Source organism: Amblyomma americanum, chromosome 9 (genome assembly GCF_052857255.1).
Source record: "Amblyomma americanum isolate KBUSLIRL-KWMA chromosome 9, ASM5285725v1, whole genome shotgun sequence".
Lineage (NCBI taxonomy): Eukaryota > Metazoa > Arthropoda > Arachnida > Ixodida > Ixodidae > Amblyomma > Amblyomma americanum.
This window is the reverse complement of record NC_135505.1, coordinates 19,562,482-19,580,149: the sequence shown is the minus strand read 5'-3', so window position 1 is coordinate 19,580,149 and position 17,668 is coordinate 19,562,482. Positions and strand designations below refer to the sequence as shown.

The following is a 17,668-nucleotide window of genomic DNA, read 5'->3' as shown; positions in this document are numbered from 1 at the left end:
CTCGACTGTCTGCCGATGTCGCACATTATGTGAAAGCCTGCCGATATTGTCAGCGACGAAAGACGCCTCCCACCCGACCAGCTGGATTTCTGAGCCCCATTGAACCCGGAAACAGACCGAGAAGTTGATCATGTTGGTACTGGTTCGTCTTGATTGATGAAAGCGCTCGTCGTGTGCTCCTTCAAGTGTCTCGGCTTTTTTCTGCGCTGTAAATCAAGGTGAACCTATTGAACCCCTCTCGAGGCACTTCCAGCAGATCGGCCTGGATTTGCTTGGCTTGGCCCTTTCCCAAAGTCCACGTGTGGAAATAACGGGATCATCATAGCGACCAACTACCTGACACGCTACGCCGAGGCAAAAGCCCTACCGAACGGAACAGCAGCAGAAGTCGCCAAATTCTTCGTGGAGTGAATTCTTCTACGACACGGCGCCCCCGATGTGCTCATCACGGACAGAGGAACAGCATTGACGGTGGAACTGATGCAAGGCATCCTGCGTTACAGCCAAACCAGCCACCGGAGGACAACTGCGTACCATCCACAGACCAAAGGGCTCAGCGAGCGCCTGAACAAAACCATCACCGATATGCTCGCCGTGTATGTCGATGCTGAACGCAAGACCACGGGCGTCATCCTGCTTTACGTCGCCTTCGCCTACAACACCGCACTGCAGGAGACCACCCAGATGACGCCTTTTAGGCTCGTCCATGGCAGGGAGGCCACGACCACGCTAGACGCCATGCTGCCCAACGTTACAGAAGAAGAGAACGTCGACGTTGCCGCCTACTTCAACGCGCAGAAGAAGCTCGAAGGCTTGCCCGATTACGGATCAAAGGTCAGCAGTGGTCCGACGCCAGACGCTACAACCTACGAAGACGCAACACGGAATACAAGCCAGGAGACCAAGTCTGGGTGTGGACGCCCATTCGCCGCCGCGGATTGAGTGCAAAGCTTTTTCGCCGCTATTTCACCCCATACAACGTTCTTCGTCAGCTAGGTGAACTGGACTATGAAGTCATGCCTGAAGAAACGACTGCATCCAAGCGACCGCGCGTACGACCAGAAGTTATCCATGTCGTCCGTGTAAAGACCTATTATGGGCGCTCAAAATTAAGGACGCTGCGTTTCCACACATGGTGTTTATTTTTCCCAATTCGTTTTGTTTTTTATTCGCCTTATGTTTTATAGCATCGGGCCGATGCTTGTTTGAGAGGGGAGTAATGCCGCGAACCTTTGTAGTGTTTGTTTGCTCATTCTTCAAAGCTTTCGGCACGCGGCTTTATCGCTTTGCGAACTAATACGCGACCAGATTTATCCCGGTATATCGCATTAAGGTGGATTCTACGTTGTTCCAGAATTTTGTAACTTTGCACGCTTTATCTCGAAAATTCGCTATCAGCTTTAAATTGAACACAGCCGAGGGCGGTGGGCTTTCTGATCGACGACCGCCGAGCATGCTGGTTGCTACGCCACCGCCGAGTGATTCCGTCCATTGTGGGGGCAATCAGCGAAATGAAGAGTTCTGTTAAGACGCCATTTTCGTTTCTTTCTTCTCCGGATTGCAGTCACCGCATCGTGGTAATACTTTGGTGAATGATTTTGAAACCTTTTTGGATAAACAACTAGAGAGCAACATGGGTTCCGGAGAGAATTTTCTACCAACACTAAATTAAAAGTAACAGTTAATGAATTGGCTTGTGTTGTAGATACGAATTGTCAGTTAGACCTAATATTTTTGTACTCCTCCATATCTTTTCACAGGGTTCTTCGCAATAAATTAATAATAAAGATGAAAACAATTCGTACACCTGCCGAAATTATCTACTGGGTTATACCTTACGTGACTAACAGAAAAGAAAATATTGATACAGATGGCGCATGCTCTGGAATTCTAGATGTTTATTCGGGAGTGTCGCAAGGTTGTGTAAATGACCGGTCTCATTTAATATTTATGTCAATGACCTCGTTAACATTGTGAAATCAACTGTGTCAGTTGAATGGTTTGCAGATGATTTCATCGTTTTCAAAACTATAAATTCAGCTGGTGAGAAAATTGAAATGAACGCAAATCTAAAATAACTTGTAGAATAATGTAAGAAGACGGCTATGATTATTAATTTTGAAAAACAGTACATATGTGGCTTAACAATATAAAAACTAGAATTTTCATATAACATGTACGACAACTTGGCTAGAAAAGTAGAGAAATAGAGGTATTTAGGTGTTACAATCACATCCAGGCTTAAATGGGCAGCACACGCCGACAACGTAAGCTCTTCAGCTCGTAAAAAATTAGGGCTCTTAAAACATAACTTAGGAAGGTCATGAAGTGCGCTGAGAAAGAAGGCATACAAAACCCTAGTCAGACTTTTTCCAGAGTATGCAAGCATTATGTGGGACCCTCATACAACTGTATATACTCGTAGAAAACAAGAACTTCAAAAGTTGGCCGCTCATTTTATATAGAACCGTTTGAAACGCCGGGACTCTCTGTCTGTTATGTTGCATGAAACACAGTTGGAGTGCTTGAAAGAACGGAGGACAACTGCTCGAGTTAAATTTCTGATTCATTTTTATTTTTCCAAACTGGGCGTAGATCCCCAAGAATACATAATTAAACACTCATCTAATAACTCTCGTGATAAGCATGAATACTAATTAAACCTAATATTGCTTGTACGAATGTCGACAAGTACTCATTTTTTCCAATACGATCTCCGAGTGGAACTCAATTCCGCGTAATTCTCTTCTGCTTGCCCCCGGTGAGTGACCTGAATAATCAGCTGGCGTTGTCAATGAGGTTCTATGGTGTTGCCGTTGCATATTGTTTCCTTTTTGTATGGCGTCTTTGTGTGTGACTGCATATCGATTGGCTTTTTGTATGTATACGCAGCGCATTTCCTCTCCTGCTTGGACAATGTTTGGCCCGCAGTCTATGATCAATAAAAAAACGTGGACTAAAGGATTTAGGCCCCGTTCTTCACCGTTTCGATTTTTATTCGTCCACTTCTGGCATTGTAGCTTTTTAATTTTCCCTTAACTTTTGACCTTTTAATGCAACTTCTGGCTCTGTTATTGCGTCTTATTTTATGATGCTGCCTTTTGCTTTCATGTTTCGTTTGTTGCCATGTGCCGTATAGAGACTTCACCCATTTTCCGTTGCATTTTCGTTTGTGCGCAGATGCACCATTGTTATCTCGTGTCGTTTTTCGCCATTGTTATCTTATGCGCCATCAAACTCAGCAGCTGTTCCCCACGTCTCCCTGCCCACTCTTTCTACACATATATACCGCTCTTTCTGCAATAAAATAGAGTTGAAGTTAGCGTTGTGGTGTCCTTCTATTCTTCGTCCTTATCTCAAAGCTGCGCTATGTTTTTATAGCTGTCTGTTCTGCTACTCGTGTAGCAGGGCCTGTGAGAGGTATATTGAAGTCAATTTATTCACCACTTAATTCGCTTGGTTGGTTATAGAGACAAAATATATTTTGCTGTAGCCACCGCGGTGGCTGAGTGGTTATGCGCTCAGCTGCTGGCCTGAAAGACACTGGTTCGATCCCGGCCGTGGCGGCCGAATTTCAATGGAGGAGAAAACGTAGAGGCCCGTATACAGGGCGATGTCAGTGCACGTTAAAGAACCGTAGGTGGTGGAAATTCCCGGAGCCGTTCCCTACAGCGTTCTATATAGGCTGAGTCGCTTTGGGACTATAAACACCTATACAACATTTTTGCGTCATTTTTTTTCCGGCTGGGGAGGTGCTTGTCAGGTGGAGAGTTCACTTTTTTCTTTAGGTCCGTGGTTTGTAACGGACTGATAACAAACAATGATATTGGAAATGAGTAAGGCTTTATTGTATTTGCTTTTTCAGGACGAACACTGGGGAACTTCAACTGACGAGTTTCTCGATAAAGGAGCTGAGTGGAGTGGAAGTAAACGTTCGAGCTGCTAAATACGGCGACAACCTCATCAACAGAGTTATAAATCGACTTGCCAAGCTGTTCAAGAGCATCTTGAAGAAGAAGGCAGAAGCTATGATTCTCGAACAAATTAAAGCCGCCCTCAAGAAGTTGAACCTAATTTTGTCTCAGCAGGCATAAGCTAGTCTTTCTTCGCCGGTTACCCCAACATCGAATTCCACCCTTCTGACACCGCTTTAGAAGAAGGAAATGGCAGTCTGATGGCTGCGTTCCCGCTTTGTAAAAAACAGGAGTCAATAAACCCTTTAAATAAGGTTTTACTACTGGTTTGTTTCACGTAGTGTAAAAGCCTTCAGTGTCTCAAATGAAAGTTTTTTTTTTTAATGTAGGGATAAACTCTGGGCCTTCTATTACAGACCGGCCATTTTCAGGGCATCATTTCTAATGCCGCAGATTGAAACGACATGTCCATGTCCGCCTTTGGTAAAGGGAAACAGCAATGCTGGTTTAGCGTACACCGAACTCGGTGGCTGTGAAGAGGCTTACAGGGCGGCAGAACTCATTAATTCTGCACATTACGCGTCCCAAATTGTGCTTTTCGCTGATAAGCCATTATATTTCGCTCCTTGCAGCTGTGGCGTGACTGCGTTGTAACTTAAGAGCGCTTAGTGCGGAAAGAGAGAACAAATACTTATGGTATGGCACAACGAGACGTAGCGCGACTACTAATTCAAATATTATTCAAGAAAAAGGAGTTATAATGGACTCGAAGTGAGGCGCCACCTCTGCAGACATGCGTTGGTGTCAAATTTTTACCAAGTAATCTAGCGCTAGCTTCCTTCGTATATCATAAATTCATCAAGTGTGAACATTAGCGAATGCGTGCTAAGGAGAGTTCCCCATCTACTGGCGATAAAATTCGTATCCTATAGTTCTCGCTTTTTTCTGGACGCCTAATGAGAAAGATAGAAAGCACACGGGTTAACCAGTAGGACATCCTGGTTCTGTCCTTGCCTGGAGCACGTTTTTTGTTTCAAATATCGGCGCGCATTTTTTTCCTCTTTTGAAGTGGTCTGTAAGGGTTCGCGGCACGCTGAGTTATAGCAAGGTGTTGAAGTGCTCGCACCACCTTTCACTGCGTCACGTAGGGAACACTATAATAATATTAATTGGTTTTTGGGGAAAGGAAAAGCGAAGTATCTGTCTCATATATCGGTGGACACCTGAACCTGACACCTGAAGGGAACGGACGAAGGAGGGAGTGAAAGAACAAAGGAAGAATTAGGTGCCGTAGTGGAGGGCTCCGGAATAATTTCGACCACCTGGGATCTTTAACGTGCACTGACATCGCACACCACACGGGCGCCTTACGTTTTGCTCTCTATAAAAACGCAGCCGCCGCGGTCGGGTTCGAGCCCGGGAACTCCGGATCAATAGCCGAGCGCCCTAACCATTGAGCCACCGCGGCGGGTTACACACTATACTCCATTTCAAACATCATGTGCAACGCTGTCAAAGCTAGTGCTCTTGTTTACGTTGCCTGCATCCGCGACCAAAAAGTAGTGCGTTATTTGTGGTGAGCGAACGATACTAAATGCTTTCCTTATAGGCTTACCAAATGACACATTTGGCATGATCTTGATTAAATACACTGTTATTGCTGACAACACGTTGTCCCTTTCTCGTGCCATAGATCACTCGGTCACAGAACAAGCGCGGAGTAATACGCTTCCCTTTATTTTCTAGTTTGGACTACTTCCGTAACCTTTCACAGCGTTGCACCTGATGTATCAAACGGAGTATAGAGGTCCCGCTGTCAACTTTCTGCCAGGCACCTTACCGGCACAACAGCCGTCGCAGTGCTTCGGTAAAGGAAGGCAGGCTACGCCATAAACACCTCGCACAGACCTCTGGGCTTAGCTGTGGAACGCTTGAACAAACTGTAAAGGAAATAAAAGCCAACTTCAGCTTTACGCGGGTTCTCATAAACGACCTCCCCGCCATGGTGAATTAGTGGCAATGGCGTTCGGCTGCTTAGTCCATGGACGCGGGATCGCATTCTGGCCGCTGCGGACGAATGTCGCTGGAGGCTAAATTCAGAAACGCCCGTGTGCTCTGCCTGGTCAGTGCAACACTGCGTGGTATAAATTCATCTGGAGCCCTCCTCTGCGGCCTTCGTGCTGCACATTACCTATGCGCAATTTTCGCGTGTTAGACCCAGATGCCACATGCTATGAACGTCCAGGCTGGGAATTTTCGCACTTTATTGTAAAAACAAAAGGGAAGGAAAATATTTTTGCCAGCTGCGGCATCTGCCATTGTATCTAGAAGCACATGAAATGCGACCAGCGGAGATGAAAGAGGCAGGTAGAAAACGGGAGGGGGGGGGGGGGGAGAAAAAAAACTGTGGCCACAGGAAGAAAGGACAGTGGTTGGGTGAGACGTTGTACACAATATGCGATATACATAGGGTTGAAGTAAAGTGCGGCGCCCGCACGTATTTGTATAAAGTTCTCTGCGCGCGCGCGCAGGGATGCACTTGCATAGGGAGCGCAGCAGCCACGGCTCACGTGGTGTCCTACGCGCTGGCGCAGATCCATTGCCTCGTGCGAGCGTAAACACCACCGCGAGGGGCCACTCGTTGCGCGCTCACCACGCCGCTCGCGCTGAGTAACAAAACGTGCTTTTCTCATAGCTCATCCATATTTTTAACGCGACAGGGTTAAGGAGCTCGTGTAGCAGAAAAGCCGGTGTCGGCGTCGGCGGCGTTGGCCGTGAGCGAAAAATCCTCCTCGCACTCTTCCTCCTCTCGATGTATGCCACTGCCCCAAAAGATAGCGTGGCTCCTTCCCTGACTCTAACCCCCTCTCCCCAGCACGCGGCGCGCGGCGAGCACTTCCCCTCCTTTCTCTCGCACTTCCCCCTCCCCCCACAGCGCAGAGACCATCGAGCTGGAGTTGCTGCTGCGGCGACGTGATGGCAGGACCAAAAGATCCTCCTGACGGACTCCAGGCCACGGCTTCCCCCGGACACGACGGCACCCACCTTCTCCCTCCCCCCCCCCCCCCTACATCCCCCTAACCTCTACCCCTGGTCCCCAAGAGTGATGCCCTAAGGGCCAACACACGTCGGGACCAGTTCCCCCTCCCCAGAATATCCCATAGCATCTACCACCACCACCACCACCTCAGAAGAGAGAGATAAATGCACGCGCTCTGTCGCCCTTTCTACTCCCAACAAGAATTAAGAATCACAACTCACGCAACGGCAGCGCCTTCCGCTCGTCTCGTTCGGGGGCAGTGGGGCCGTGCGGGCACGCAGGAATCACGCGGCGAGAGGCGAACAACGCAGCGCACATCCAAAGCGCGTTAAACCCGAAGCTCGCGACTTGCTGCCCGTTCGTTCGGCGCGGAAGCTATGCTGGCGTTCGTGGTATCGGGTTTGTCGAGAACGATGTGCCGACGAACTACGACTGCAACTTGAGTCCCGCACGTTTCGACAATGCGCCTGGCAGCGCTAATACATGGTTTGCCGCTCCGCGCGTCCGTTTCACCGTGCGTAGAAGAGCGATTTTTCTAACGGGCAAGGCTTCGCGTCGAACGTGCAATGGCGTTCCGTGGACTCTCTGGCAGTGCTGCAACATGCTATCGCGTTCTACTCTTAAAGGCGAAGCTTAAGCGTCCTACAATTTTTATTTTTAAAGGCAGAACGCGCGAACCTACAAATGCCAACATGTACGAGTGCAAAGCAAACATTAAAGTATATGTTCTAAAAGCAACCAACACAATTTTTCTGCAGAGACAAAAACCTAGATGGCAACAGCGTCGGCATGTTTTCTTCCATCGCGAGACGGGGCCAGATTCTTCTGCAAAGGTCGTAATTCTGAGCAGCAGTTTCTACGACTTTGGAGACTGTTGGAGCCTTCCGCGCTTTATACTGAAAGTTTTCGTCCCCTTAAACTAATCACAACCGAGAGCAACGGTGATTCTGAACCTCGTCTACTGCCGAACAGACTTGCTGTATTCGCTGCTGGCTTTTCGTTTCTGTTTGCGGCACAGGTACGCATCCGCATGCTGTCATGTCAGCTACGTGAAATTATCCTTAACGAATAACACAATCATTACCACATGGTGGCAAGATTAGACAACGTGGAGTTTCTCGGGCTGGGCCACTAAACTTGGCCTGCAAATTTATGGCCATGTTTTGTTATGCGATACGCTTTACAGAGGTGCGTGGCATTCCTGCAATCCTAACAGTCTAGAATTCAGCGCGGACAGACAATCACGTATGGAAACAATTAGCACGCAAACGAGTAAGTTCAGCACACTGTTGCTTATCAAGTAAAATAGAAAATCAAGAAACGCACCACATTCGATATTTATTTACAGTTCAGCTCCCTGAATGAAATGCAAAATTATCATGATCACGACCATCAGCCTGGCTACGCCGGCTTCAAATCAAAGGTATCTTCAATATCCCCCCCCCCCCATTAGCCTTCTTCTGTAGTAGTTGCGGCTTCCTTACCCCTGCTAACTTCTTTATCTGACCCCAGCCCAGAGTATCTGCCGCCCCTTGTTACGCTTGGGTTTCCTTGCAGTCCATTTCAATACCCTTAATGGCCATCAGGTACCTTGCTTTCGCATTACAGATGCCCTGGCTATGCCCATTCCTTCTTCAGTTCAGCTAGAGGATATCTTTATTTTGCATGGCCTTATCTTTTGCGTGACTTAGGAAATAACCCTTCTTTATTATCCTTTACTTGACTGGCTGGGTACAGGAAAGAAATTGCGGGCAACGGGATGCTTCTGAAGGGCGTCTTCAGGAAGCAGTAGCTCAGCTCGGACGGGCACACAGACAGAGAAGGCAGCAGGACGAAGCGCTTCGTCCTGTTGCCTTCTCTGTCTTTGTACATGTGCGTATCTGAGCAGAGCTACTGCTGTCGGAAGATGAACGTGTACCAACCCGCTCAACTATCTGCCTTGAAGAAGGCCTACAATAGCGATAGTTGATGCGGTGAAGAAGCGTCCTTAATTGCCTGAGCTATAGTACGACGCGCTTTTCACCGCCTGTTTACAGGAGGTATTCCGAGGCCTGAATTGGGAACAGTTGGGAATATGAGTAAATGGAGAATACCAAAATATTCTGCGATTCGCTGATGACATCGCCTTCCTGAGTCACTCAAGAGGTGAAAAGCAAATCATGATCAATGAGTTAGACGGGCAGAGTAGAACGCTGGGTCTAAAAATTAACATCCAGAAAATCAAAGTAATGTACAACAGTCTATCAAAGCAACAGCAGTTCACAATTGGCAGCGAGTGGCTGGAAGTGGCAGAGGAATACGTCTACTTAAGGCAGGTAGTGACAGCTGATACGGATCATGAGAGGGAAATAACTAAAAGGACAAGAAGGGGGCGGAGCGCATATGGCAGTTTCAGATCATGAATGGCAGTTAATCAATATGTCTCAAGAGAAGAGTGTACAATAGCTGTATCTTATCGGTACTCACCTACGGGGCAGAAACGTAGAGGCTAACGGAAAGGGTTCAGTTTAAGTTAAGTACAACGCAACGAGCCATGGAAAGGAAAATGATAGGTGTAACGTTAAGAGACTGGAAGCGGGCAGAGTAGGCGAAAGAACACCGGTTAATGACATCCTAGTCGAAATCAAGAGGAGGAAATGGGCCTGGGCAGGGCATGTGATGCGAAGGCAAGATAACCGCTGGTACTTAAGGGTAACAGAGTGGGTTCCTTGGGAAAGTAAGCGTAGCAGGGGGCGGCAGAAGGTTAGGTGGGTGGATGAGATTAAGAAGTTTGTAGGCATAGGGTGAATGCGGCTGGCAAAGGAGGGGGATAATTGGAGAGACATGGGAGAGGCCTTTGCCCTGCAGTGGGTGTAGTTAGGCTGATGATGATGATAGTACAACGTAGTTCGCATCCTCGGCGAGGCGTTCTCACGGTGGGGTCAGGAAGCGAATGCCCGGTGGTCGCCTTTTACCGCGGCTTCTGGAGCTGTGCTTCGCAGGCCCAGTGGCCTCCACCAGAGCGACCAGCGCTGCGGCAGCCAGCCCTGCGCCGGCGAGCACGAAGATGCCGTGCAAATGCGCCACGTCCAATGGGTGCACACGGGGTTCCTCACGGTGGCTCCTGTGGCGCGCCTTGAACACCGTGTGCCGCAGCCAGAGGGTGACCAGCCCGGCTGCCTGCAGCTGTGCAATTCTGGAAAAAAAATATGAAAAATTAAACTACGCTGCTAGTTGAAGAGGCAATAATGATGCAAGTTGGAGTGCCCTTATTTTTTGAAGAAACATAGCAGCAAGCATGAGAATGCAGGGCGAAGCAACTTCAAGCAAAGGCGCGCTCTGTTCGGACAAGTATTCGCAATCGTATTCAGAAGTCGTGGATACATGGGTGCTACAGAAGCGCACTGATGCGAGCTGGCGCAACGGCTGATGCGATAAGCCTTTTTTACACGGCAGCGCATTGATGCTTTGGCGATGGTGGTGCTGCTCTGCGTCGCAGCTGGAATTTAGGGTGGTGAGGACAGATGCGACTTCGTTTATGGTGTATGGGGCTTTAACGTCCCAAAATGACTCAGGCTATAATAGACGCCGTTGCGAAGTGCTCCGGAAATTTCGACCACCTGGGGTTCTTTAACGTGCACTGACATCGCACAGTACACGGGCCTCTATAACATCGCCTCCATCGAAATTCGACCGCCGCGGCCGGGATCGAATCCGCGTCTTTCGGACAAGGCGCCGAGCGCCATAACGACTGAGCCACCGCGGCGGCTCAGATGCGACTTGGCCTCTCCACTACAGCGATTTCCGGTCGCTCTCGGGCTTCTTCAGCTTATGCTTTAGAAAACTCGCGTGGATGATGCCCGTTAAGGTCACCGACCGGTGTGGCCAGGAGAGTAAGATGGGCAAAGTGAAAGTTCGGACTAGTGGGTAATTCGTGATTTGTAGGGGGCTTAGCGCGAACGAAACAAGGACAAAAGAGGCTGTTACGTTTCGCCTACGACGCGCGGTATAGCCGGCGCGGATGCAACGGACGCCGGGGCTTCGTTCAAAGTGGCGGTCATTTTGGGCCCGTTCAGTGCTGCCGTAACGCCTCCCGCCAAGCGCGTCCAGGCAGGTTTCAATGCCACGTGTCGTCGTGTGTGCGTGTGTGTGTGTGCATGTTGGTGCCCACGCTTGTCAAAGCGCGGCAGCCGGGGAGAGGAGCTCCCCAACTGGGAGGCGAGGAGGTCTGACCGGCGCCGGCCCGGCGGACGCGCACGTCACGTCTGAACATGTCGGAGCGTCGCCGTATCGGGCGCCTATTCCCAAGCCGTTCCTTCTTGCCCTCGACTCCGAGGGTATATAAGCCGCTGCCCCGGACGCCAGAGAGGGACTTCGATTTCTTCCTTCGAGTAACGTGGTCGCCCTGACCGGCTGCTCTTTTGCGATGCCAGAATAAACAAGTTGTTCTGTTGCCAGTCGACTCATCCTTTGCCGGGACCTTCGGATGTTTCCAGCTTTGCCCCAGGCCGCCAGGCCAACGCTACCCTTGGGGCTTGAAACCCATTTGCAACAACTGGTGGCAGCGGTGGGATCGCGACAACGGAGGCCAGCAGCGAAGATATGCGGTCAACTGTATGCTGAGCAGCTCAACGACCATCCGGGAGCAGTGCAACGAGCCCTGTGTGTTGACTGGTTGCCTGCAGCGGAACGACTGCGCTGAATTCTTGGCTGCGAGGTTTGGTGAGTGCGGGACTTTCTTCTTCTGAGTTTTGCCAGGCTTTTGTTAGTGTCAGAAACAGAGCTGGTAATTGTGTTGTCGTCGCTGCCGGGTTAGTTTGCGGCAAGACAATAGTAGGCAGTAGAGAAAGCAGCTTTCGGAGCAGCCATGGATTTGAAGTCGTTGCGCAAACCGAAATTGCTGGAGCTTGCAAGAGAGTTGGGTCTGGATGTCTCAGACAAACTCAGAAAACCAGAACTGCTAAGGGCTATTCTTGAGTTGGAGGCTGAGGATGACGAGCTGTCGGAATGCCTTGAGACCATTGAGGAGAGGGAGCAAAAAGAGAAAGACGAGCGCGAACGTAAAGAGCAAAAAGACGAGCGCGAGCGTAAAGAACAAAAAGATAAAGAGAAAGAAGAGCGCGACCGTCAACACGCTTTGGAAATGAAGCGTCTCGAGGTAGAGATGGAACGCGCTCGTAATGGAAGTCAGGCACACGGTGCAGGAGAACGGGTATCGTTCAAAATGACTGACCTGACGCGGCCGTTTAAGCTTGAAGAGGACATTGGTTTGTTCCTGGTTAACTTTGAGCGAACGTGCGAGAAGCAGGGGTTCTCTCGGGAAACGTGGCCACAGCGCTTGCTCACTTTGTTACCCGGCGAGGCGGCCGACGTAGTCGCTCGCTTGAAGAGAGAGGAGGCAGAGGAGTTCGACCAAGTGAAATCGAGTCTGCTAAAAAAGTACAGGCTGTCAGCGGAGGCGTTCCGTCGGAAGTTTCGGGAAAATGAAAAAGGCAGAAATGAGTCATATACAGAGTTTGCCTACAGGCTTATGTCAAACATGCAGGAGTGGCTCAAAGAAGAGAAAGCGTTTGGTGACCACGAGAAAATTCTGCAGTGTTTCGGGCTGGAACAGTTTTATAGTCGGTTACCTGAGAACGTGCGGTACTGGGTCTTGGATAGGCCAGACGTTAGTACAGTGGCTAAAGCCGCCGAGCTAGCCGAGGAGTTTGTGACGCGTCGGGCTCGCGGAGCTAAGGACGGCCAAAAGGGTGAATTTGGCTCCAAGTCTGAGAGGCCGAAGGTACACACCCATGAGAGCAAGGGGGGACACACGTAGTGCGGATGCGAGTGAAAGCAGTCCGACCGAACGTAAGGAGACGGCGGCAGCCGAAGCCGAACGCAGAAATCGGTTCGAGACGAGGCAAGCACGCGTGTGTTATACGTGCCAGAAGCCGGGTCACTTTTCGGCGCAGTGTCCAGAAACAAAAACAAAAGTCGTGTTTTTGTCATTATGCAGCACTGACGAGAACATGAAGCTTCTCGAGCCTTACATGCGAGACTTCCTCGTGAACGGGAAAGAGTGCCGAGTGCTTCGTGATTCCGCAGCTACAATAGATGTAGTTCACCCCTCTTACGTAGAACCCGATATGTTCACGGGCGAGTGCGCATGGATCAAGCAAGCCGTTGAAGCTCATAGCGTGTGTCTGCCCGTAGCAAAAGTGCTTATTGAAGGACCTTTCGGAGCACTTGAGACGGAGGCCGTAGTGTCATCTATGCTGCCCCCCCAGTACCCGTACCTATTTTCGAACAGGTCCGATCACCTCCTGCGCGAGAAGGGGCTTTTGTTTGGTGAGGCTAGCGTTCAGGCCTTAACCAGATCGAGAGTTCGGGAGCTCGCTGCAAAGGCGGGTAGTTGCGGGGCCGACGTTGTCGAACAATGAGAAAGGGTCGGAGGCGCAGCAAGCTGATACTCAGAGCACGTCCCGAACTGAATAAAATTGAGCCTTGTAGCGTTGAAGGCACCAGGTACTGGAGAGGAAATGCCCGACACGGGAAAGTTAGAAGAGCTTCCAGCCGAGCTTCCGGGACTAGGCTCAGTGACGAACAGGGAAGACACTGATCAGGTCATTAGTGACTTAATCATTAAAGCACCGCTGTCGGCTGAGCAGAAAACCGAAACTACACCAAACTCTTACAAGAGTTTCAAAGTCAGTTCTCTGAGAGGCCTGGTAGGACTTCTGTCCTTACTCATGATATAGAACTTACCTCGCCAGAGCCAGTACGATCCAAGGCGTACCGGGTGTCACCCCGCCAGCGCGATATTATGGAGGCTGAGGTAAAGAAAATGCTACAGCTCGGTGTTATTGAGGCGGGTGAGAGTGATTATACCTCCCCTTTGATTTTAGTTGAGGTACCGGGCAAGGAACCTCGTCCTTGCGTCGACTACCGCAGACTTAATTCCATCACTAAGGATCAAATTTATCCGATCCCTAACATCGAGGAGCGCCTTGAGAAAGTTAGTAGCGCTCAGTTTATTTCCACCTTAGATCTTGTCAGGAGTTATTGGCAGGTTCCACTTACAGAAGAGGCTAGTAGGTATGCGGCGTTCATTTCACCAATGGGAACATTCCGTCCTAAAGTTTTGAGTTTTGGTTTGAAGAACGCGCCATACTGCTTTTCAAGCCTCATGGACAAAGTGTTGCGGGGACAGGAAGAATTCGCTTTACCGTATTTAGGCGACGTAGCGATATTCTCCGCATCCTGGTCTGAGCATATGGCACGCTTGCGGGCAGTGCTAACCCGCCTGCGCGAAGCGGGCTTGACAGTCAAGGCTCCAAGTGCCAATTAGCACAGGCCGAGGTTGTCTACCTCGGTCACGTGATTGGACAGGGTCGTCGCCGCCCCTCTGAAATAAAGGTGGCCGCTGTGCGAGACTTCCCGCAACCGCGCACGAAGACCGATATTCGGTCGTTCTTAGGTGTCGCCGGCTACTATCAGAGGTACATCCCCAGGTACTCCGATATCGCGGCTCCCCTGACGGATGCTCTAAGAAAAACAGAGCCCCAAAGAGTCGTCTGGGGCGAGACAAAGGAAAGAGCTTTTAGCGCCCTAAAGAGCGCCCTAACAAGCCAGCCTGTGCTACGATCGCCAGACTACACAAAAGGTTTCGTTGTTCAGTGCGATGCTAGTGAGCGAGGCATGGGCGTTGTACTGTTGCCAAAGGGACAATGGAGAAGTGGAACACCCCGTCCTGTATGCTAGTCGTAAGCTGACCTGTCGTGAGCAGGCGTACAGCGCCACCGAGAAAGAGTGTGCATGTCTCGTGTGGGCCGTTCAGAAATTGTCATGCTACCTAGCCGGCTCGAGGTTTATCATTGAGACGGATCACTGCCCTCTCCAATGGCTGCAGACCATCTCTCCCGAAAATGGCCGCCTCCTGCGCTGGAGCCTCGCTTTGCAACAATATTCCTTTGAGGTGCGTTACAAAAAGGGGAGTCTCAACGGTAACGCCGATGGCTTAAGTCGATGCCCTAACGTAGGAAGCCGCCTCACAGTTGTTTGTTACTGATGTTTCTTCCTGAGGCAGGATTTTTAACATATTGCTTTTGTTTAGTGTTTCCAAAGTGATGACGTGCTTTCTAGTGCAATTTTCTCATTTGTGGACGCGTTCTGAGTGCTGCTTGACTACTGTAAGGAACTAGGCAGTAGTATAAAAGGGGAAAGAGCCTGGCAGAGCTTAGTGAGGGTTGTCTCGTACTTGCTAACTGAGCGGTTGCGTTTCGGCGTAGTTCTAACGCTTGCTGGGAACGAGCACAAAAATGGCAACTCTCCCGAAGTGACTTTGCAGTGTCCTGTGTGATCCTGAACCTGAGAACGAGGCCTTCTCTGTGCGCTGCGCTCAAGCAACGTCGAGGGACGACCGGTTTCGATTACGAGCATCATCGAGCGACATCCCTCTGGACAGCGGATGCAGTCCCCTGGCCATCGGGATCTCCTTCTCCCGGCGGGGCGGTCTGTTACGTTTCGCCTACGACGCGCGGTATAGCCGGCGCGGATGCAACGGACGCCGGGGCTTCGTTCAAAGTGGCGGTCATTTTTTGCCCGTTCAGTGCTGCCGTAACGCCTCCCGCCAAGCGCGTCCAGGCAGGTTTCAATGCCACGTGTCGTCGTGTGTGCGTGTGTGTGTGTGCATGTTGGTGCCCACGCTTGTCAAAGCGCGGCAGCCGGGGAGAGGAGCTCCCCAACTGGGAGGCGAGGAGGTCTGACCGGCGCCGGCCCGGCGGACGCGCACGTCACGTCTGAACATGTCGGAGCGTCGCCGTATCGGGCGCCTCTTCCCAAGCCGTTCCTTCTTGCCCTCGACTCCGAGGGTATATAAGCGCTGCCCCGAACGCCAGAGAGGGACTTCGATTTCTTCCTTCGAGTAACGTGGTCGCCCTGACCGGCTGCTCTTTTGCGATGCCAGAATAAACAAGTTGTTCTGTTGCCAGTCGACTCATCCTTTGCCGGGACCTTCGGATGTTTCCAGCTTTGCCCCAGGCCGCCAGGCCAACGCTACCCTTGGGGCTTGCAACCCATTTGCAACAAGGCACACAGCACGAGTGGTCGTCCTCTGTCCCTCTCTTGTCCTTGTTTCATTTGTTCTAATCCCTGCTGCAAAAGTAAGATGAGATAGCGAATGAGAGCGCAGCTATGGGAGAAAAAAAAGAAGTGGCAGGAAAAAATGCAGGGACACTGTGGCCGACAGATATATTGAAAGAAGAAATACACTCAGCGATAACAGTCGCTGTCGGAGCCACGAAGGACATCGTTTAGGCGAGCCTGTGTAATCGATTCTTTGTTTGTATCCGCACGAGCTGTTGCAGATCGGAAGCGAAGTGCTCGATAAGAGGGAGGTCAGACAATATTCCCTCTGCGGGAAGGGCTGAAGAAACAAAATAACAAACGGAAAAACCAGCGTGTGCGGCTGGCGCAGCAGCTACCTTTTTATTACCAGTTTATTAGACAGAATTGAAAGAAATACATCCATGAGAGATGCAGGGAGTCTGGGCCAGCAGAGCTGATCCGGGCTTAAAGCTAATACAAAATAAATTAAGAGAACGCTCGTTGCGCTCGTGATCGCCATGCTCGCAGTCTATCAAAATGTTCACAGTCTTACACGCATGTCGCCAAGAGATGTTCTTTTCATTTCAAGCACACTGAAGTGTCACTAATAGGCATATAAGCCTTTTTTCTGATAAAAAACGTTTTCAGTACGTGTGCCACACTCTTAGGACTTCTGTCTATAATATTTTATTAGTCAGCTGTGGTTTCCATTTACAGTTTTTGCAATGTTTAGGCAGATGTATGTTTTGTATAGGTTTACATCGTTCAGTACTGACAGCTCGTGCTGCCATGCAATATCATTAACACATTTGCTTGTTTGCCGAATGCATAACGCACCGCATAACAGAGGCAGTTATGCGCAACGCGGCTGGTACACTTCACATACGAATTGGCGTGGTGCTGCTAGCATTCAATACTTTTCTCTTTCGCGTCCATTACGCGGGGGCACAACTTTGCAAGTTTTAGGAAGGGGGGGGGAGGAGAAGATGAGAAAACAACTGGCACTCTTTGGCTGTTCGCACTTTTTTCAGGTTATGGGGCATTCGATGAACATATTGCGCTCCTGTCGGTGTCAATTCACGTTTATTTTCTGGTGTTTTCTTCCACCCTGTTACTTTCTGGAGCAATGTGTCTGCCATTGGCACAATAACATGCTGAGGATATACTGCGTTTCTCAGCCTGTTAATCTACTGACCAAAACTATTTTCAGTACTCTCACGAATGCAGTACTTCTCTAGTGCCTAATGAAGGCATAGGTTTGCTATTGCTCTCTTTACTGTAGTGCCCTCGCATAATGGACGCAAAAGAGAAAAATGCTGGATGCGGCAAGCGCCATGCAAACCCGCACGTGCGTGAAGTGTGCTAGCCGCGTTGTGTACGAACTGCCTATTTCATACGGCACGGTAACATTCGAGACACAAGCAAATGTTTCTATGATAAGCCACTGCAGCAGGAGCTGTCAGTACTCAACGATTCAAGCCTACAAAACCTACATCTGCCGAAACATTGGAGAAATTATAAATGCAAGCCAAAGGTGACCGATGTAACTATCATATACAGAAGTCGTGATATCGTGGTACGTGAACAACTGAAGCGTTTTTCATCAGAATAAAGGCTGACGTATGTATCAATGAGACTTCAATGTCCT

The 17,668-nt window shown here is 49.8% G+C and overlaps 1 protein-coding gene and 1 pseudogene across 1 annotated transcript in view; one reads left to right on the top strand and one right to left on the bottom strand.

The window, feature by feature from the left end:
- Positions 1–4,225, top strand: part of LOC144105719 (uncharacterized) — a 117,929-nt gene extending 113,704 nt beyond the window's left edge. Inside the window, exon 3 of the mRNA XM_077638823.1 lies at positions 3,866–4,225. Coding sequence (XP_077494949.1) covers positions 3,866–4,094 — 229 coding nt within the window. The 3' untranslated portion in view covers positions 4,095–4,225. The remainder of the gene's footprint in view (positions 1–3,865) is intronic.
- A 5,639-nt stretch (positions 4,226–9,864) lies between these two features.
- The window catches only part of LOC144105195 (glutamate receptor ionotropic, kainate 2-like), a 28,228-nt pseudogene continuing 20,424 nt past the window's right edge, over positions 9,865–17,668 (bottom strand).